A 21,881-nucleotide genomic window follows, 5' to 3' on the forward strand; every position below is an offset into this window, starting at 1 on the left:
GTCCAACAGGTTTATTTGGTAGCAAAAGCCACACAAGCTTTCGGAGCTCCAAGCCCCTTCTTCAGGTGAGTGGGAATTCTGTTCACAAACAGGGCATATAAAGACACAGACTCAATTTACATGAATAGTGGTTGGAATGTGAATAAGTATTCGCATTCCAACCATTATTCATGTAAATTGAGTCTGTGTCTTTATATGCCCTGTTTGTGAACAGAATTCCCACTCACCTGAAGAAGGGGCTTGGAGCTCCGAAAGCTTGTGTGGCTTTGATACCAAATAAACCTGTTGGACTTTAACCTGGTGTTGTTAAACTTCTTACTGTATTTGGCATTGAGCCAGACTGGACCCAGCTTTTATTAAATGATCAGAACGCATTGCTTCTCTCACTATTCTCACGGCGGCACAGTGGTTAGCACTGCTGTCTCACAGCGCCAGGGACCCGGGTTCGATTCCCGGCTTGGGTCACTGTCTGTGCGGAGTCTGCACGGTCTCCAAACGTCTGCGTGGGTTTCCTCCGGGTGCCCCGGTTTCCTCTCACAGCCCGAAAGACATGCTGGTTGGGTGCATCGGCCATGTTAAATTCTCCCTCAGTACCGAACAGGCGCCAGAGTGTGGCGACTAGGAGATTTTCATAGTAACTTCATTGCAGTGTTAATGTAAGCCTACTTGTGACACTATAATAAATAAACTAAACCTATTGGCCATAATTTGCCACCTTGACGACCATCATTGACTGTGCCTGAGATTGGTGTGCATAGCCCATCTGCTTGCAGAAAGGTTGCTGTCATGTCCTCATTATGTCATGTAGAATGCCAGCGCTTACCATCCAGACTCTGATGTAGATTGAATACCTGAGTGAGATTCTTGAGTATTAACACTGCCTACCGAGCCAGCACAAACCTCTCCTCAGGAATATTTTGCAAAGAAAGCCCGTGGTAATTGTACTCTAGTTCTTCCAGGCTTTAGGGGCTGAACAGCCTACTTCTCTTCCTGTATTGCCCACCTCTTCACATGCACACTTTGATTACACTGAACCAGAAAATGGCTGAAAGATCTGTATTGATTTAATTTCGTTTTTCCTGAGGCTCTCCTGATGTTGTAAATCTCATTAAAATCTATTGCTGGAACATCCTGATGGAGCCTCGATAACTGGGTCTGTGCTTTGAGCTGCATTTGAATTCATGCATTAAATTGCAATGTGTCCTTGGCATTTATTAGTAATGTAAGTCTTAATGTAAGCAGAAAGTTGACAGTTAATTAAATTCCAGTAAGGGAAAATACACACTTTGTTGGATGTTTTGGTTCAAGCTGAGCCCCGAAGACTTTTTTATATATGCAGATAGAAAATAAACCAACAAAAAGCAGTAATCAAGACCAACCAGAGACACAGAAATGCTTCTGTTTTCAGAATAGGCGGCACTTCACCCTCAGGGACAGTTCTAATGGGTGCTCAGTTTGCATATGTTGACAAATTTAATTGATTTGTGACAAAAGCAGGTCTTCATTCAAGAGTAGAGTTCATTAGCTGCTGATTTATTCACATCAGCGTTTGCATGTTGGTGTGAAAAATGAACAGACTTGATTTGGCCTGAACCCTGAGGCAGAAGAATGTGCTGGCTTGCTGACGCTATATTGTTTGTGTAAAATCAGTGTCCCCCCTCTCTCTGTTGATTTGCCTTTTTCCTTTCAGGGATTGGGAACTTGCGATGTGTTTTACGGCCTAGGTGGTTTTGTGTGTAAATCTAGAAGGTAACAGTCAGCAGGTTACTGCACTGTCCACTGCAGAGCGGGGCGGCACGGTGGCACAGTGCTGCTGCCGCCTCTCGGCGCCAGGGACCCGGGTTTGATTCCCGGCTTGGATCACTGTCTGTGTGGAGTCTGCACGTTCTCTGCATGGGTTTCCTCCGGGTGCTCCTGTTTCCTCCCACAGTCCGAAAGACGTGTTGGTTGGGTGCATTGGCAATGCTAAATTCTCCCTCAGTGTACCTGAACAGGCGCCGGAGTGTGGCGACTAGGGGATTTTCACAGTAACTTCATTGCAGTTTAATGTAAGCCTACTTAGGTATAATCTTAGTGTGGAAGGAGGTCATTCGGCCCATCAAGTCTGCACCAACCATAACCCCATGGATTTACCATCATGAATTCAACAGATTTACCCCCGACACTAAGGGGCAATTTTAGCATGGCCAATCCACCTAACCTGCACATCTTTGGACTGTGGGAGGAAACCGGAGCACCTGGAGGAAACGGAGAGAATGTGCAGACTCCACACAGACAGTGACCCGAGCCGGGACTAGTGACACTAATAAATAAGTAAAATAAAGAGCACTAAACCAGAGTCTAACCCTGTCCTCAGCTGACATCCATGTACATGTGCATTATTCACCGAGTTGATGAGTAACAACTAGAAGTGGGAACCTGGCTTTAGCCCAACTTTCCTCTTTAGCCTCGATACTGGGGCCACTTTTAGACTGTTCAGGCCACTACTCCCTGCTGAGATCAGCAGTCTGGCTGGGATCTACCTGGACTTTGATGCTCCAGTCCTCACTGGCAATGAACTTCACAATGAAGCCTTTAGAGTTATGCAAATCTATCACTGGCATTCTTGTTTTGTATTCCTGAATGCTTCAAAACCAAATCCATTCTCAAGAAACAAATTGCTTTCACAGTAACTTCATTGCAGTGTTAATGTAAGCCTTACTGTGACACTAATAAATATACTTTTACTTTACTTTTCCAAACTAATTTGTACCTTCTTATGAAAGACTGAAATCTTGTGTCCAAATGCATTCTATAATAAATACCCATTAGAAAACCTGTCACTGTAATTTCATCTTCCCACCAGTTGTTGTACACAACTGTAGACCACCCTGAATAAATAACCTTTCACCCTTTAACCCCACTTCACCTGAAAAACCCAAGGCCCAATTTTAACTCGCTCAAAAACCTACCACTTAAAGTTAAGATCGAGCCCATTGCCCTCTCTCCCCTATGCAGCAGCATACAAGATTATTACTTCTAAAATATTAATACGATTGAGATGGTAGATATTTCCTTGCAGGATCTAGTAAGGAATGCAATACTCAAACAAATCAATGTATCTTTCAAAGACTATGGGGGGAATTGTCCAGCCCTACCTGCCATGGGAATTGTAGCGGATGGGGGGGTCCGTTGCAAAGGTCCGTTGACCTTGGGTGGGATTTTCTGGTTTTGGGGCAAGCATGGTCAGAAAATCCCACCCTATCTTTGAGAAAATGTGTAGATATATTTTTTTATATTTCTCAAAAATGCATATGCAATCAATTTTAAGATTTACGATTTTGTAGAAATCCCAGTTCGGACTTCTACGGGTGGCACAGTGGTTAGCACTGCTGCCTCACAGCGCCAGGGACCGGGATTCGATTCCCAACTTGGGTCCCTGTCTGTGCAGAGTCTGCATGTTCTCCCCACGTCTGCGTGGGTGTTCTGGGTGTCCTCCCAAGACATGCTGGTTGGGTGAATTGGCCATGCTAAATTCTCCCTCCGTGTACTCAAACAGGCACCAGAGTGTGGCAACTAGGGGATTTTCACAGTAAAAGTTAAAGTTTAAAGTTTATTTATTAGTGTCACAAGTAGGCTGACATTAACACTGCAATGAAGTTACTGTGAGAATCCCAGCTTCATTGCAGTGTTAATGTCAGCCTACTTGTGACACTAATAAATAAACTTAAACTTCTATTCCCTTGCAAGTGGCAAGTTCTAGCTCGAAGTGTTGCCTTAAAACGAAAACCATCATAAACAAAACACAGTGAAAGTACACAGCAGTTCACTTCGCATCGAGAGATGAGACTGGGTAACACTACAGTTGTAACTTTTATCAGAACTGCGGGAGGTGCAGTTCATATCAGCAAATTCAAAAAATAAGCTACATAATATTTTGGGGATAGAAGGCACTTGGGGACGAGAAAAATTAGGCGATTCTTCGTCCGATTCAAACTTTGAGATGCCACTAATAAATAAACTTTAAAGCGATCTTTACTGATTTAACGTGTTCCAATGAAAATACACCCTCTTTCTTTGTTTCCGATATTGACAAACCAGTTTGACACTTGCAGCATTTTTAATTTCAGGTTATTTTTAAGTCATGAGTTTTTCTATCCATCTAATCCTGTTTAAATTACCAGTGGTGCTTTGAAGTAGTGGCATATGGTAATACAGTTATTCGTGAGAAATGAAGTGGCCAGAATCTTATAAGACACGTGCACTTGTCTTTCTGGATTACAATGCTAGAATTGGTTGGTACATTTTCTTTATACTTCTGCAGGAGAGAAGTCTATCGAATTTTACAGCAGGAGGGGATAGATCTTCCCCGCTATGCGGTGCTGAATCGTGACCCAGACCGGCCTGACGGTTAGTGTTGCTGTTCTACCCCTTTTGCACCGTGAAATTAGGGGATAAGATTTGGAATTTGTTCTTGTAGCTCTTGACACAAACTCTTTTCACAAAGGTTCAAAGGCCCTCTGCACAGGTTACCCACTCTCTTTCTCTGAGAGAATGATTTTGTGTAGAATTTTCTTTTTAACATTTGACTCCTCCAGAACATTTTCTTTATTTAAGTTGGGAGCAAAATTTATCTGAGTTGTTGTTGGCTTTAAAACTATTTGTTATTTAAATGTTTGCTACAAAGGTTTATAGATTTTGCTTGGTTGGGTAATTCCAATAACCAGTGTTTTAACTTGGATACACAACTCATAAAAACAGAAAATGCTGGATGTGCTCAGCAGGTCTGGCAGCATCTGTGGAAAGAGAAACAGAATTGACATTTTGAGTCGCATATGATTCTTCAGAACTTGTTAGATTTCTTCCGAGCTCCATTGAATGCCTCTTATGGAATTGATTTACTGGACTTGTTGCAATGAAGTATATCTTTTCCACATCTAATAAATGCAGTGGAAAATTCAAGAGAAGTTTCAATACCCAGAAAGTGGTGAGAATATTGAACTTGCCACCACAGGAGCAATTGAGGCAAAAAGCATGGATACTTTTAAGGGGAAGCTGGATAAGCAGATGTGGGGCGGGGGGGGAAGGGAAGGGAGAGAGAGAGAGAGAGAGAGAAGGAGCAGAAGGAGATGCTGATAGGGTTAGACAAATTGGGTTGGGAGAAGGAGCAGTCCCACTGCATAGGCCAGTTGGGCCTGTATATTATAAATCACCTGTTGGCTGTGTCTGTTCCATGCAGTATTAGGATGCGGAGGATTACATGACTCCTTTAAGAGGATCCCCAGATTTTTCTTTTTGTCATTTTTCTTGTGCTAAAGTAGACTGAGGATGAACAAGATTGAAATGAGGATATAGCTACCAGGTGGGTAAAGGCGCCACCTGGTGTAATACTAAACCAATCCAGCTGGTCTCTTCCTGCCAGTTTATGTGTAAGAATGGATGAAAAGCTGCAGTGCCTCGCAGGTGGAGCTCATGTCCTCGAGTCAGACACCCTCCTGTTTCTTCATTTGCAGAATGCAGTCTGGTGGAAGGCGATGATCATGTGGAAGTCAACGGAGAAATCTTCCAGAAACCGTTTGTTGAGAAACCCGTGAGTGCAGAAGACCACAATGTGTACATTTACTACCCTGTGTCGGCAGGGGGAGGGAGCCAGAGATTGTTCCGTAAGGTACAATAATACACTGCACTACATCATAGCATCATAGAGTCATACTTCACTGAAGGAGGCTCTGTCTGTCCTGGCTCTTTGAAAAAGCAATCCATTTTGTCCCACAATCTTGCTGTTTTTCCACGGCCGAGTAAATTTCTCCTTTTCAACTCTATATCTAATTTCCTTTTGAAAGTTCCTGTTGAATCTGCTTTCACTACTCTTATGAGCGGTCCATTCCAAGTCAGAACAATTCACTGTGTTCATAGATGTGGAGATGCCGGCGTTGGACTGGGGTGGACACAGTAAGAAGTCTCACAACACCAGGTTAAAGTCCAACAGGTTTATTTGGTAACACGAGCTTTCGGAGCGCCGCTCCTTCATCAGGCGAGTCACTCAGCAGTCGGATATGATTCGAGTCACTGCAGCAAAACATCCCTATCCCCATACTCAAATCCTCTCACTATGATGAGTCACTCACCCGATGAAGGAGCAGCGCTCCGAAAGCTCGTGCTACCAAATAAACCTGTTGGACTTTAACCTGGTGTTGTGAGACTTCTTACTATGTTCATAGAAACTAGAAGCAGGAGGAGGCCATTCAGCCCTTCGAGCCTGCTCCGCCATTCATTTTGATCATGGCTGATCATCAAATTCAATATCCTGATTTTCCCCCCACCGTCCCCCCCCCCCCCTTCCTCCCATATCCCTTGATCCCTTTAGCCACAAGGGCGATATCTAATTTCTTCATGAAATAAGACATTTTGGCCTCAATTATATTCTGTGGTAGTGAATTTCACACATCCGCCACTCTCTGGGTGAAGAAATTTCTCTTCCCCATAGTCCTAAAAGGTTTACCCCTTATCCTCAAACTATGACCCCTAGTTCTGGACTGCCCCCACCATCGGGAACATTCTTTCTGAATCTATCCTGTTCAACCCTGTTAGAATTTTATAAGTTTCTATGAGATCCTCTCTCACTCTTCTAAACTCCAATGAATATAATCCTAACCGACTTAGTCTCTCCTCATATGACAGACCTGCCATCCCAGGAATCAGCCTGGTAAACCTTCGCTGTACTCCCTCTATGGCAAGGACATCCTTCCTCAGAGAAGGACACCAAAACAGCACACAACACTCCAGGTGTGGCCTCATCAATGCCCTATACAATTGCAGCAAAACACCCCTATCCCTATACTCAAAACCTCTCACTAAGAAGGCCAACATACCATTTGCCTTCTTTACTGCCTGCTGTACCCGCGCGTTTACTTTCAGCGACTGATGCACGAGGACTCCAAGGTCTCGTTGAATATCCACCTCTCTCAATTTACACCCATTTAAGTAATAATCTGTCTTCCTATTATTGCGACCAAAGTGGGTAACCTCACATTTATCAACATTATACTGCAACTGCCACATAGCTGCCCACACACTCAGCCTGTCCAAATCATGCTGAAGCATCTCTGCATCCTCCTCACAGCTCACCCTCCCACCCAAATTTGTAGCATCTGCAAATTTGGAGATAATACATTCAGAAACAAAACTGACAAATTTAAGTAATTTAAAACTCCTCCCAACATTTTCACTTTGAAATCTGGGGGTTGTTGCACCACCTGCCACTCTGTGTGTCAGAGGGTAGCATCCTTGACCCTGAGATGAAAGGTCATGTGTTCAAGCCCCACTCCACTGACACTCCAATGCAGCAACCAAGAGGTTTAACAACAGGTTAAAGTCCAACAGGTTTATTTGGTAGCAAATGTCATTAGCTTTCGGAGTGCTGCTCCTTCGTCAGATGGAGTGGAAATCTGCTCTCAAACAGGGCACAGAGACACAAAAATCAAGTTACAGAATACTGATTAGAATGCAAATCTCTACAGCCAACCAGGTCTTAAAGACCTGTGTCTCTGTGCCCTGTTTGAGAGCAGATTTCCACTCCATCTGACGAATGAGCAATGCTCCGAAAGCTAATGGTACGTGCTACCAAATAAACCTGTTGGACTTTAACCTGGTGTTGTTAAAGCTCTTACTGTGTTTACCCCAGTCCAACGCTGGCATCTCCACATCATGGCAACCAAGAGGATCAGAATGCCGCTCTTTACACAATGTTCAATGTTTAAGCATTTGTAATGGAAACATGACACAGTTGGCATTCTGGAAAAATGTGACTGACAGTTACTAATTTTTAAAAATAGTTTAAGGGAAAACTGTTGACCAGGGTACATTTTGGGCAAGAACTCGCCAAGAAACATTTCAGATTGAATGTGATCAGATCACAACCAATTCTTTCACCAAGATGACCTCGACCTCTCTGATTGCCTTTGCTGCCAAGTCTATTATTTTATGTTAAGTAATGTGAATCTTTATAAAACATTACTTGCGCTTCAAATGGAATATTGTGCTCAATTCTGGACACTGCTTTTTAAGAAGGATCTGAAAGCTTCAGAGAGGGTGCAGAAAAGATTTACGAGAACTTTTTTAGGGATGAGGGACTTTAGTTATGTGGATAGATTGAGGAAGCTAGGGCTTCCTTGGAGAAGAGTACATTGAGAAGAGATTTGATGGAAGTGACTTTGCTGACTTGCTCCACTTGTACCTGCTAAAAGCCTTTCTTTTCCTTCTCATCGTATCCTGGACAGCACGGTGGCACAGTGGTTAAGACTGCTGCCTCACAGTGCTAGGGATCCGGGTTCAATTCCGGCCTTGGGTGACTGTGTGGAGTTTGCACATCCCCCTGTGTCTGCGTGGGTTTCCTCCAGGTGCTCCAGTTTCCTCGCATACTCCAAAGGTGTGCATGTTAGGTGGATTGGCCATGGTAAATTGCCCCTTAGTGTCCTAAGATGTGTAGGTTAGATGGATTAGTCATGGTAAATGTGTGGGGTTACGGGATAGGGTGGGGGAAAGGGCCTGGGTAAGGTACTCTGTCAGAGAGAGCCGGTGGAAACTCGATGGGCCACATGGCCTCCTTCTGCATTGTTGGGATTCTTTGAAAAAGCTTGAGGACTCTAGACAGAGTAGAAAAGGAAAATCTGTTTCCAACGGCGGAAGGTTGGAGAATCAGAGTGCACCAATTTAAGGAGATTGGCAAAGAAAAACAACAGTGACATGAAGAATAGCTTTCATGCATGTGGTTAGGATCTGGGCTGCACTGCCTGCAAGTGTGAGGGGGCAGATTCAATTGTGCATTTCAGAAGGGAATTGGATAAGCACCTAATGAGAGCAAATATAGGGACTTGCGGAGTTGTTCTGGCTTCGGCAGGCTGAAAGGCCTCCTCCTGTGCTGGAACCATTTCATAATTCTATGATTCAAGTATTCACATTTCAGTGGAAGTGAAAGACCTTTAAGAAGAATTCAAAATGTTGGCTATCTTTCTCTGACTTTCTGTTTTGAAGTAAAATGGTCTACTTAATAATTAGAGCAGGTTGAGCTATAATTACGAGAAACTACTGTTCTGTAGATGAAAATAGAAATTACGATTCCTGTAAATCTGAACGAAAAACTAGATACCAGATACTAAAATACAAGATGAGATATAGTTACTAAAACCCCTGAACTCATTGTGGTGCATTGTTGCAGAATGCTGACTCTATCATCTCCAGCAAGCTGTCCTGACCAGGATCTTTCCAGCTGTTAATATTGTCTGATAACTGCTCTAGGTTTGTCTTTGCCAGGAAACCATGGTCACTGCTTTGGGATAGGGAAGGAACACGCCTCTTCTGAATTAGGATGTGTTGTTGGCATACAAGATGTACGTAGCTGGGCCTTTCTGTATCTGAAAGTCTTGTTCCATGTCTGTTAACTTTTTTTTCTGTTGATTACCTATTTTTCTCTCTATGGAAATCAATATCAGAACAGCCCTGAAATACGGATCTGCATATAGAATCCCTCCAGTACACAAGGAGGTCATTCGGCCCATCAAGTCTGTACTGACCACAATCCCACCCAGGGCCTATTCCCGTAACCCCACACATTTACCCTGCTAGTCCCCCTGACACTAGGGTCAATTTAGCATGGCCAATTCACCTAACCCGCACATCTTTGGACCCGCACATCTCCAGTACTGTTTATTTTTTTGCATCAGTAGAACACTGTAGACTGTTACGTTATGTGACTTCACACTGTGACTTTTCTACACTTTTTAAGATTGGAAGTCGAAGCAGCGTATACTCCCCTGAAAGCACTGTGCGTAAGACTGGGTCTTATATCTACGAAGAGTTCATGGCAACTGATGGAACAGATGTAAAGGTGCAGTCACACTTTTGTAACCTGCTGTATATTGTTTGTTTCATGTTGCTCGGGGGAAAGGAAAGACCATGGGAGTCCAAAAGAGAAAACGCCGGAAAATCTCAGCAGGTCTGGCAGCATCTGTAAGGAGAGAAAAGAGCTGACGTTTCGAGCCCAGATAACCCCTTGTCAAAGCTGCTTTGATGCTGCCAGACCTGTTGAGATTTTTCAGCATTTCCTCTTTTTTGATTTCAGAGTCCAGTATCCGCACTAATTTGCTTTTATTTAAGTCCGTGGAGTGCCTTTTATTGAAAATACATACCTGATTGTACGGACGACATTGATTTGTTTGCCGTAAATAAGTGACTCGGACAGAATCTTGCCATATAAGGTGTCCTCATTGATGAGCACTCTAAAGGCATCACTTTGTAGGCAGTGCCCGGAAGCATTTCAGAACCAATCTGGGCCCCCCGAAAGCCGGGAAACCATGGTCACTGCTTCGGGATAGGGAAGGAACACACCTCTTCTGAATTAGGATGTGTTGTTGGCATACAAGATGTACGTAGCTGGGCCTAGGCTCCTAGGCTTTCTGATCTTATCCGTACATAATATTAGGTCAGTAATTGTTCTGGTGCCAGGAGAGGGCAGTGGTGCATTATTTTTCTTCAATGGTGGTGAAATCCATGGCCAGTATAACCTGACGCCTGGCTGATGATGAGCAGGACAGGGTCATGAGGACGTGAATATGTTTTTTATGCCACGCGGGCAAATCGTAAGCGAGTTTTGAACTGTCATCCTCTTCTTACTTCAGGTATATACGGTGGGCCCTGACTACGCTCACGCAGAGGCACGCAAGTCACCCGCTCTAGATGGAAAAGTGGAACGAGACAGTGAAGGGAAAGAGATTCGCTACCCTGTGATGTTAACTGCCATGGAAAAGCTAGTTGCTAGGAAAGTCTGCGTAGCTTTTAAGGTTGGTTAAAAATCCAGGAGCACCCAATCAGTGATCCAAAAATGCATGCCGCAGTATTTCGAATAAATAGAACAAACTGCAGTGATGTTTTAAAAAAATATTTGTTGTGTTTTTGTCAATGAAATTTGAAGATTATTCGCATGTTGGTGTGCAGTGGTACATTTGCCTCTGTTGCTTCGGAAGGAACTCTTCAACTGCAGACAAAAATATAACAAAACTTACCCCTACTTGTAAAGCAAAGGAAGGGTTTAATAAAGAAACTTCATTGCTCCAAACTTGGGGTCTTGCCCTGGGCCAATTTAAGTTCCCCACAATTCCCAACAGGTTCTTATTTATAGTGAGTCAGCTGACCATCACATCATTCTGTAATTGGTTCCATGGTTTACTGGGTCAGCTGACTCTTACAGCTTGTTACCATTGGTCATATTACATCCGACACAAAGTTGTCACCGGTTACATTCCAGCAGCCTCCTCTGGTTATCTTACTTTGCCCTTTGAACTGTCACTCCGAATTTATCATCTTGCCACTTCTCTCTTGGGCTTTCAAGTGTTTCGTAAGAATCCTTCAGCCATACTGTTGCACCCTTCACCCCACCCTTATACCCTCCCTGGCCAGGGTCTTTCCTTTCTGAGTGCGAAACATGCAGGTTCCACCCAGGCGTTTTTGGGGAGCATCAGCCAGGGTTCCCACTCCTGGTCACTAACCAGCCAACCCTGTGGAGACCACGAGTGGGCAGGTGATGGATGAGATCCCAGTTGATCTCCGCTGTGAGACATCCGGCTGGCTGTGCTCACTTAGAGGAGGAGTGGGGCTGTAAACCCCAGCAACACCTTTAGGAGGGGAGGGAGAGGAAAAGAGATCATTTAAAAACATATAATATTTGCTTGGTCTGACTCCGTATTGGGAATGCATCCTGTCAGATTTCTATTGATGTGGAGCAGGCTGTATTGATTTGTCTTCTGTGCACCACTCTTTGTTTTATGTAGCAAACAGTTTGTGGCTTTGATCTGCTTCGTGCTAATGGACACTCCTATGTTTGTGATGTCAATGGATTCAGCTTTGTGAAAAACTCCATGAAATACTACGACGACTGTGCAAAAATCCTCGGGTAAGCATCAGACAAGGATATTTTTGAGCAGCATTCTGCATCAAAGATCGTGCTTTTAAAATGTGAAGACGTAACAATTATGCTGAAAGGAACAGTCAGGTTTTGCCATTTATCAGTGGCAAGTTTTAAAAAAGTTTTAGAGTTTATTTATTCGTGTCACAAGTGGGCTTACATTAACACTGCAAAGAAATTACTGTGAAATTCCCCTAGTCGCCACACTTCTGTTCGGGTACACTGAGGGAGAATTTAGCATGGCCAATGCACTTAACCAGCACGTCTTTCGGACTGTGGGAGGAAACCGGAGGAAACCCACGTAGACACGGGGAGAATGTTCAGACTCCACACAGACAGTGACCCAAGCCGGTAATCGATCCCGGGTCCCTTGCACTGTGGGGCAGCAGTGCTTGCCACTGTGCCACCATGGAGTGGAGCAGAGCTAAGTGGCAACTTATGGCTCAAACAGTTGGGCGACAGTGAAGACATCAGGAAAGCTGCAGGGCCGAACTGGGCAGGGCAGTAAGAAGCTGGATTAAATCATAGAAATCATAGAAACCCTACAGTGCAGAAGGAGGCCATTCGGCCCATCGAGTCTGCACCGACCACAATCCCACCCAGGCCCTACCCCCACATATTTTACACGCTAACCCCTCTAACCTACGCATCCCAGGACTCTAAGGGGCAATTTTTAACCTGGCCAAACAACCTAACCCGCACATCTTTGGACTGTGGGAGGAAACCGGAGCACCCGGAGGAAACCCACGCAGACACGAGGAGAATGTGCAAACTCCACACAGACAGTGACCCGAGACAGGAATCGAACCCGGGACCCTGGAGCTGTGAAGCAGCAGTGCTAACCACTGTGCTACCGTGCCGCCCCATGTCGAGGCTGAAATGGGCTAGAACTGAGCAAGTGGTTGCCCTGGGCTAGGGGCAGCAGTGTGATAAAGTAGACTTCAACCTGGCATATGGAAGAGAATTTTGTTTGAAAGAGAATAAAATTTGTAAATAGCTGAAAATAAATGTAGGAGGTAAGAATGTCGTTTCCACATGTTGTAAGAGTCAGTATGATCCACAGTTAACAATGACCAATATTGCAAACTGGCCAATAGTGTCCAATAACAAGTATTGATCAACAATGGGATCTGCCCCAAGATGTTCCATAAGATGCCCCGCAGGTGGAGGAGGTGGTTAAGAAGGCGTATGGTGTGCTGGCCTTTATCAATCGAGGGATTGAGTTTAGGAGTCCGGGGATAATGATGCAGCTATATAAGACCCTCGTCAGACCCCACTTGGAATACTGTGCTCAGTTCTGGTCGCCTCATTACAGGAAGGATGTGGAAAAGATTGAAAGGGTGCAGGGGAGATTTACAAGGATGTTGCCTGGATTGAGAGGCATGCCTTATGAGGATAGGCTGAGGGAGCTCGGTCTTTTCTCCTTGGAGAGACGTAGGATGAGAGGAGACCTAATAGAGGTATATAAGATGTTGAGAGGCATAGATCGGGTGGACTCTCAAGAGGCTTTTTCCCAGGGTGGAAATGGCTGCTACGAGAGGACACAGGTTTACGGTGCTGGGGGGTAGGTACAGGGGAAATGTTAGGGGGAAGTTTTTCACACAGAGGGTGGTGGGCGAGTGGAATCGGCTGCCATCAGTGGTGGTGGAGGCAAACTCAATAGGGTCTTTTAAGAGACTCCTGGATGAGTACATGGGACTTAATAGGATGGAGGGTTATGTGTAGGCCTAGAAGGTAGGGATATGTTTGGCACAACTTGTGGGGCCGAAGGGCCTGTTTTTATGCTGTAGTTTTTCTATGTTTCTATGTTTCTAAATAATAAGGAGCAGAAAATTACTTTAAATGTTCAGTACGATGTTATAGTGAGGTACAATATTGCAGATACAAGACTTTTAATCTATGTAGATACTGTACATAATAGCCTAATAAGGATGTGTGACTAATTGTTTCCTTCTAAAGAGAATAGAACATAGAACAGTACAGCACAGAACAGGCCCTTCGGCCCACGATGTTGTGCCGAGCTTTTAAATAAACTTTAAACTTAAAAGAGTGTATTTTGGCCTTGCCAACAGAAGACACTGCAGCCAATGGTGGAGCGATTCAAATCCAGGATGGGCAAGAGACCAGAACTGGGGATTGGAATGGGAGGGTTGCAGATATATCAGAGATCATTACAGAGATAGGGACGGTTGAAAACAAGAGAATTTTAAACTTGAGCGAGCACAGAGGTGATGGGTGAATGGAACTTAGTGCACATTAGGATATGGGCAGCGGCACGGTGACACAGTGGTTATCACCGTTGCCTCACAGCTCCAGGGACCCGGGTTCACTTCCGGCCTTGGGTTACTGTGTGGAGTTTGCATGTTCTCTTCGTGTCTGTGTGGGTTTCCTCCGGATGCTCCAGTTTCCTCCCACATTCCAAAGATCTGTGGGTTGGGTTGATTGGTCTTGCCCCTTAGTGTCAGGGGGGTTAGCAGGGTAAGTACATGGGGTTACGAGGGTAGGGCCTGGGTGGGATTGTTGTCAGTGCAGAATCGATGGACCACATGGCCTTCTTCTGCACTGTAGGGATTTTATGGTTCTATGATTTAGGATATGGGCAGCTGCATTTTGGATGAGTTTATGAAGGATGGAAAGATGGGAGGCTGGCCGAGAATGCAATCAAATAGTCAAATCTAGAGTCAAATAGTCAAATCTAGAGGTAACAAAGGCACAGATTGTATGGCTCTTCAGTTTTAGACAGCTTTGCATTTGTGAAGTTTAGTCCAGAGGTGTGATTTCTCAGGCGGGATTCTCCAATCTTGTTCGTTCCCGCTCTGCTGCCGGCGAGAATGGAGAATTTGGCGCTCAGCCAAAGCTTCATTCACCGCCGTGGCATTGGAGAATCCCAGTCGCAGAGAAAGTCGGAGGTTTTTGGTGCTCGTGTCTGCTGCACACACTGGCTGAATATCTCCTCCTACCGTTAAAATATCTCCCCTGCCTTTAAAAATACAATGCTTGTATGCCACCATTTTAAAAAGTTATTTCAATGGCTTTTTAAAATAACTGGTAAATTGATTTTAAGATCACTAGGAGTACGAGTTTATATATAGTTTCCTCTCTTATCCTCCAGGATTTGAATTCCAAATGGAACACATTCATGTTATTTGAATTTGGAGATTAAGCTAAGCTGTCAACTCTCTGCTGTCTGACTGTGTTTTGTAATGTGAACCAGCTTTTTAATTTTATTATTTAGTTTGAAGTTTGATGTGCTGGTGGTGCAATGATATTGTTGAAGGATGTGAGTGGGTATTAATATTGACAGAGGGGACATTTAATTTTTAACTTAATGAAAAGATGATGAGCAAAGCTAGAAATGAGGGGCGGCACAGGGGTTAGCACTGCTGCCTCACAGCGCCAGAGACCCGGGTTTGATTCCGGCCTCGGGCCACTGTCTGTGCGGAGTTTGCAGATTCTCCCCCGTTGTCTGCGTGGGTTTCCTCCGGTTTCCTCCCACCGTCTGAAAGACGTGCTGGTTAGGGTGCATTGGCCGTGCTAAATTCTCCCTCTGTGTACCCAAACACGCGCTGGAGTGTGGCGACTAGGGGAATTCCACAGTAACTTCATTGCAGTGTTACTGTAAGCCTCACTTGTGACTAATGAATAAACTTTTTTAACTTTAGAAATGCTAGAAATGTGGCAATACATCAGCATCTGAAAAATTTGGTTACTATTTCAGGGGGAACCTTGGTTTGGAACTTTGTTTGCGACTCAAAACCCATTTTTTCTCTCTTTTCAGATGTTGATGGGGAGTCGATGTGCATTTTCTGTTGTTTTCCACATTATATTTTAGGATTTATCAACTTCACATATGCCATAGCACTGTGTGGAAGAAATCAGATTGAACTGAATTTGCCTTTCTTTGCAGTAATATAATTATGCGGGAGCTTGCTCCTCAGCTGCAGATACCATGGTCCATACCCACAGAAGCTGAAGATATTCCCATTGTTCCAACCACCTCGGGCACTATGTAAGTTCAAACTGCGAGGTCAGCAACTGTGAGGAGGGAGATTTCTAATCATAAAATATATGAGGGTGGCACAGTGGTTAGCATCTGTGCCTTACAGCGCCAGGGACCCGAGTTTAATTCCCAGCTTGGGTCACTGTCTGTGTAAAGTTTTTTCACATTCTCCCTGTGTCTTCGTGGGTTTCCCCCGGGTGCTAAGGTTTCCTCCTGCAGTACAAAGATGTGTAGGTTAGGCTGATTGGCCATGCTAAATTGACCCTAGTATCAGGAGTTTAGCAGGGTAAATATGTGGGGTTACGGGAATAGAGTTTGGGTGGGATTGTGGTCAGCGCAGACTCGATGGGCTGAATGGCCTCCTGCACTGTAGTGATTCTATGATTCAGTGAATGCAAATTATTAGGTGCATGTTTTTCTGAATCCATATTGCAGGTGTCTCTCTCTGAAGGTTGGGTTATTTTTGTTGATTGGCCATGCTCAATTGCCCCATAAGACCATAGGAGCAGAATTAGGCCACTCGGCCCATCGAGTCTGCTCCACCATTCAATCATGGCTGATATTTTTCTCATCCCCATTCTCCTGCCTTTTCCCCCATAACCCCTGATCCCCTTAGTGTCCCAGGATGCGTAGGTTAGAGGGATTATCAGGGTAAATACATGGAGTTAAGGGGAAAGGGCCTGGGTGGGATTGTTGTCGGTGCAGACCCAATGGGCCGAATGGCCTCCGTCTGCACTGTAGGGTTTCTAATCTATGAAAAACTGAAATCAAAGGTCTATGTAAACTTCTGTTTAAGCTGCTTAATTTTCTGAGTGAAATATGTTTAACGCGAATGATAGCAGGAATGAGGGACTTCAGTTGAACAAACAGCCGACAGAAGCAGGGGCTATTCACCATAAATCAGAGAAGACTAAAGGGAGATTTAATGGAGGTATTAATATCGTTCAGATCAGAAACTCTGAAGTGTTTTATGAAGTCCGCCTGGATCATAAGTTTTTCACTTTGAATTTGGCTCAGGTGAACATGAGATACTTCACTTCAGGTATGATTCAAATAACCCACTAGGGAGCTTTTATCAAACAAAGTTTATTTAAGAATATAGTTAACATGTATGGAAAGAAAATTAGCAATACCCTTTACCAATTACAAGCAAAGAAAAAACAATCATGATATAGTTTCAACCTCAACAACTAAACACTGTTCCAATGAAACAAACCCCACAAACAAAACCTTTGCCACAGGTTTATCACAGCAAAGACTAATGCTCACGTGATACTGGAATTTAGACCTTTGGTTGAATGCTGCAGTTCTCTTGAGGCACGCACAGACAAGCTTGGAGTCAGAACAGCTTCAGCCCTTTGGTTGGAGAATTGAAATCCTGACTTCTCAGCTTTGTAACTTCTAGCAATCCTCTGGATACACCCAGAATAGTTTGAAGTTAGATCAGTTTTCCAGAACACCAGGGAGAGAGAGAGACTCTAGGCAAGCCAACCAACAAAAGCAGATTTTCCACTCCTGGAATTTCCACTCCTGGAAAGCAAGAAACCTTGCTTTCAGCTAATGCAGAATTGCCAATACCTGGGAGAAAGAGAGAAACTCTGCTTTCAGTCTGATGTTCATTCCCTTCTAAACTAAAACTGAAAATGAATCCTTAGCTTTTTTTTCCTGGGGAGGAACCCACCTGACTTTGACTTGTCAATCAATCCTCCCTGCCACAATGCAGGGTCATTAAAGATCCCAGCGTGAAAATAAACGAAACCCCATTTAAACCATTGAAGTAGCAATAAAAGGACTTCTAGCAGCCAGCCAGTGCCATAATGAAGAAACATCTGAAGCTCTGAGAGCTGCAGAGAACATGATTTAATAAAAACATTTCTTAAAGGTACACTAACATCCAATCTTCAAAATTATGAATGGTTTTGATTGTGGTAGGACATACTTTCATTGAATCCTACAGTACAGAAGGAGGGCATTCGGCCCATCAGAGTCTGCACCGACTATAATCCCACCCAGGCCCTATCCCCGTAACCCCATGCATTTACCATAGCTAGTCCCCCTGACACTAAGGGGCAATTTATCATGGCCAATGCACCTAACCTGCACATCTTTGGACTGTGGGAGGAAACCGGAGCACCCAGAGGAAACCCACGCAGACACAGGGAGAACATGCAAACTCCACACAGACAGTGACACAAGCTGGGACTCGAACCCAGGTCCCTGGGGCAGCCGTGAGGCAACGGTGCTAACCACTGTGCCACATTGCCGCCCTGATTTGAATTGATTGGCAAAAAGAATCAGAAGTAATTTATGATCTGGTTGCTCTGCTGGAAAGAGCAGAAGCCAATTCGACAGTGACTTTCAAAAGATAAATATTTGAAAGGAAGATCTTTGTAGAGTTATGGGTAAATAGCAGGGGAATAGGATTCATTGAATAGCTTCGTCTAAGAGTGAGCATGAGCGCAAAAATCCAAATGGCTACTTTCTTTGCTATATATTGTTCTGTAATTCCAGGATATTATGGTGCATTTTCATACCTAAAAATCTTTGACTTGTTTGATGGATTTATTTTCTGTGAAGTTTTTTGTTAAATTTTGTTTTTTGATGTTCTGATTAAATTGCTGATTATGCTGTGTGTGATACAGGATGGAGCTGCGTTGTGTGATTGCAATCATTCGACACGGAGACCGAACCCCCAAGCAAAAGATGAAGATGGAAGTCATGCATCCAAAGTTAGTGAAAATCTGCTCCAATTGTACAGGTTGTAAGGATTTGTTGGAGGAGGAGGAGGAATGGCCTGTAGGGTGGCACAGTGGTTAGCACTGCTGCCTCATAGCGCCAGGGACCCGGGTTCGATTCCCAGCTTGGGTCACTGTCTGTGTGGAGTTTGCACGTTCTCTCAGTGTCTGCGTGGATTTCCTCCGGGTGCTCCGGTTTCCTCCCACACTCCAAAGGTGTGCGGGTTAGGTGGATTGGCCATGCTAAATTGCCCCTTAGTGTCAGGGGGACTAGCTAGGGTAGATGCATGGGGTTATGGGGTAGAGCCTGGATGGGATTGTGGTTAGTGCAGACTTGATGGGCCGAATGGCCTCCTTCTGCACTGTAAGGATTCTATGATTCTAATGGCAGGTCACTTGAGAGCAACTTGTGTCATCAGCTTATCTGGGCGGCACAGTGGTTAGCACTGCTGCCAAGGGACCTGGCGTTTTAAATCAAATGTAAAGACAGCATTAACCTCTGGCATTGGAACATTAACTGTTAGCCTGCAGCATCAAATTGCTTCCATGAATTGACAGAAAATGAAAGTAAATAGAGAGAAGGTTGACTCCCGACTTGGATCATTGCCTGTGTGGAGTCTGCACGTTCTCCCCGTGTCTGCGTGGGTTTCTTCCGGGTGCTCCGGTTTCCACCCACAGTCCAAAAGACGTGCTGGTTAGGTGCGTTGGCCATGCTAAATTCTCCCTTAGTGTACCCGAACAGGCGCTGGAGTGTGGCGACTTGGGGATTTTCACAGTAACTTCATTGCGGTGTTAATGTAAGCCTACTTGTGACACTATTAAATAAACTTCAAAACTCGGCCTAGTTGGTGTGATCCTCAAAACATTATTTCCAAGCTGTGGCTTAGCGGGGAGCATTCTAGTGTGGGAGTCAGAAGGTCATGTGTTCAAGTCAACTGGAGATTTGAGCACATACTCCATTAAAGTTCTTAGGGAGAGCTGCACTGTCGAAGGTGCCTTTTTTTCAGGTGAGATGTTACGTTGAAGCCCCATCTATTTGGAGCATAGACCAATACAGCACGGAAACAGGCCCTTCGGCTCAACTGGTCCATGCTGACCATGGTGCCCTCCCAGCTAATCCCAACTGTCCACGTTTGGCCCATATCTACTCATTGAGGTGGTTGCAAAAGATCCCAGGGCACTAGTTCGAGAGCTTGTTCCTCTGTCATGATCAACGCTTAACCCCTCGACCAACATCAGCACTTACCCCTTGACCAACATAGTTGCAGCAGGTTATCTGGGCATGTCTAACTGCTGCCTGTGGGACATTTCTGTACCCAAATTGGCTGTTGTGTTTCCTACATCACAACACTTCAAAACGTACTTCATTGGCTTGAAAAAGCCTTGGAACATCTGGTGGTTGTGAAGGGCACTATATAATTGCAGGTTCTTTCTCTCTATTTTCTTTCATTTTTTGTCAATTCATAGAAGCAATTTGATGCTGCATGCTAACAGCTAATGTTCCAATGCCAGAGGTTAATGCTGTCTTTACATTTGATTTCACTTTATTTTTTCCTTTTGTTCATTCATGGGATGTGGGCATCACTGGATAGGCCAGTATTTATTGTCCATCTCTAATTGCCCTCAAGGAACTGGTGGTGAGCTGCCTTTTTGAACCACTGCAGTCCATGGTGCACCCATTGTGCTGTTGGGGAGGGCTTTCCAGGACTTTGACTCCGCATCAGTGAAGGAATGGTCAATATTTTTCCAAGTCAGGTTGGGAGTGGCTTGGAAGGGAACCTCCAGGTGGCGGTGTTCCATGTGTCTACTGCCCTTGTCCTTCTAGATGGCAGTGGTCAGATGTTTGGAAGGTGCTATTTTCAGGTGCCTCGGAGAGTTCCTACTGTGTATCTTGTAGATGGTGTACACTGCTGCCACTGTGAGTAGGTGGTGGTGGGAATGAATGTTTGTGGATGGGGTGCCAATCAAGTGGGGCTGCTTTGTCCTGGATGGTGTCAAGCTTCTTGAATATTGTTGGAGCTGCACCCATCCAGGCAAGGGGAGTGTTTGCATCACGTTCCTGGCATGTGCCTTGTAGACAGTGGACAGACTTTGGGGATTCAGGACAGGATTGCTCGTCCTTGACAGTCACATTCCACATCATGTACCTAAAAGTTGTACACTTTCTGCACATTAATGTGGTTACTTCCTGACTGGAGTCAGACCTACTAGCTGCTCATTTGCCCAAATTTAAATTTGGCACACATCAATGCCATTGGTTAAACTGGCTTACAGGCACAGGCTTGGTATGTCAGATTCTACATTTACCTTGAGCGTGGCCATGTTATTGTGGCTGCATTCTGATAAGCAAGGCATAATATTCACTGTTTTCCTGTCCGAATGACTGCCAGTGATCTTTTGAGACTTTGGTGATATTGTAACTCTCTAGTGTATACAGGCAACCAGGCCTGACCACAGCCCTAGCAGCTGTCAACTGCTGCTTTAATTCAGTGCACACAGTGTTTAATATTTAGTTCCCAGGAAAAGTTACTATGACAGGTGCAACTGGAATGGTCGCCCCCTCCAGACTGGCCTTCATGTGACCGTAGTCTGCACTACATGATTGACTTCCAGTGCCCTCTATAGTGGCCAGGGAAGCCGCAGCAAAGTACATTTAGGATTCAGCCCCTACCCCAGCATCTAAATATAGATGCAATCTCACGGCTCTTAATATGACATCATGTGTTCACAATGCAGGATATAAACTGGCCAACAATAGCAATGACCTGATAAGACCCTGCAAGATTAATTTCTCTCTTTAACAAGTCACGAAGTCAAAATATTATCTATGACAAGGTTGAAATGCAGAGGCAGTGACGATACTTTAATCACAGAACATCATCGTTGTTGGTATTCACGGGATATGAAGAGATGCAAAATCATATTGAAGCGAGCAAAGTTCATAGATCAATACGATAGAATCACCACAGTACAGGAGGAGGCCATTCGGCCCATCGAGTCTGCACCAACCACATCCCAACCAAGCCATAACCCCACATATTTACCCTGCTAATACCCCTGACACTAAGGGGCAATTTATCATGATCAGTCAACCTAATCCTGCACATCTTTGGACTGTGGGAGGAAACCAGAGCACCCGGAGGAAACCCACGCAGACACGGGGAGAATGTGCAGACTCCACACAGACAGTGACCCAAGCCGGGAATCG

General features: G+C 44.6%; 1 protein-coding gene across 9 annotated transcripts in view; it reads left to right on the plus strand.

Moving 5' to 3' along the window:
* Positions 1 to 21,881, plus strand: part of ppip5k1a (diphosphoinositol pentakisphosphate kinase 1a) — a 156,795-nt gene that overhangs the window by 31,697 nt on the left and 103,217 nt on the right. For all 9 annotated transcript variants that reach the window (XM_078199923.1, XM_078199929.1, XM_078199926.1 and 6 more), the window contains exons 5-11: positions 4,304 to 4,389; positions 5,493 to 5,647; positions 9,764 to 9,865; positions 10,656 to 10,817; positions 11,805 to 11,926; positions 15,846 to 15,947; positions 18,581 to 18,667. In XM_078199923.1, the coding sequence (XP_078056049.1) occupies positions 4,304 to 4,389; positions 5,493 to 5,647; positions 9,764 to 9,865; positions 10,656 to 10,817; positions 11,805 to 11,926; positions 15,846 to 15,947; positions 18,581 to 18,667 (816 nt within the window). The remainder of the gene's footprint in view (positions 1 to 4,303; positions 4,390 to 5,492; positions 5,648 to 9,763; positions 9,866 to 10,655; positions 10,818 to 11,804; positions 11,927 to 15,845; positions 15,948 to 18,580; positions 18,668 to 21,881) is intronic.

The sequence above is a fragment of the Mustelus asterias genome, chromosome 29 (assembly GCF_964213995.1).
Source record: "Mustelus asterias chromosome 29, sMusAst1.hap1.1, whole genome shotgun sequence".
NCBI classification, from domain to species: domain Eukaryota; kingdom Metazoa; phylum Chordata; class Chondrichthyes; order Carcharhiniformes; family Triakidae; genus Mustelus; species Mustelus asterias.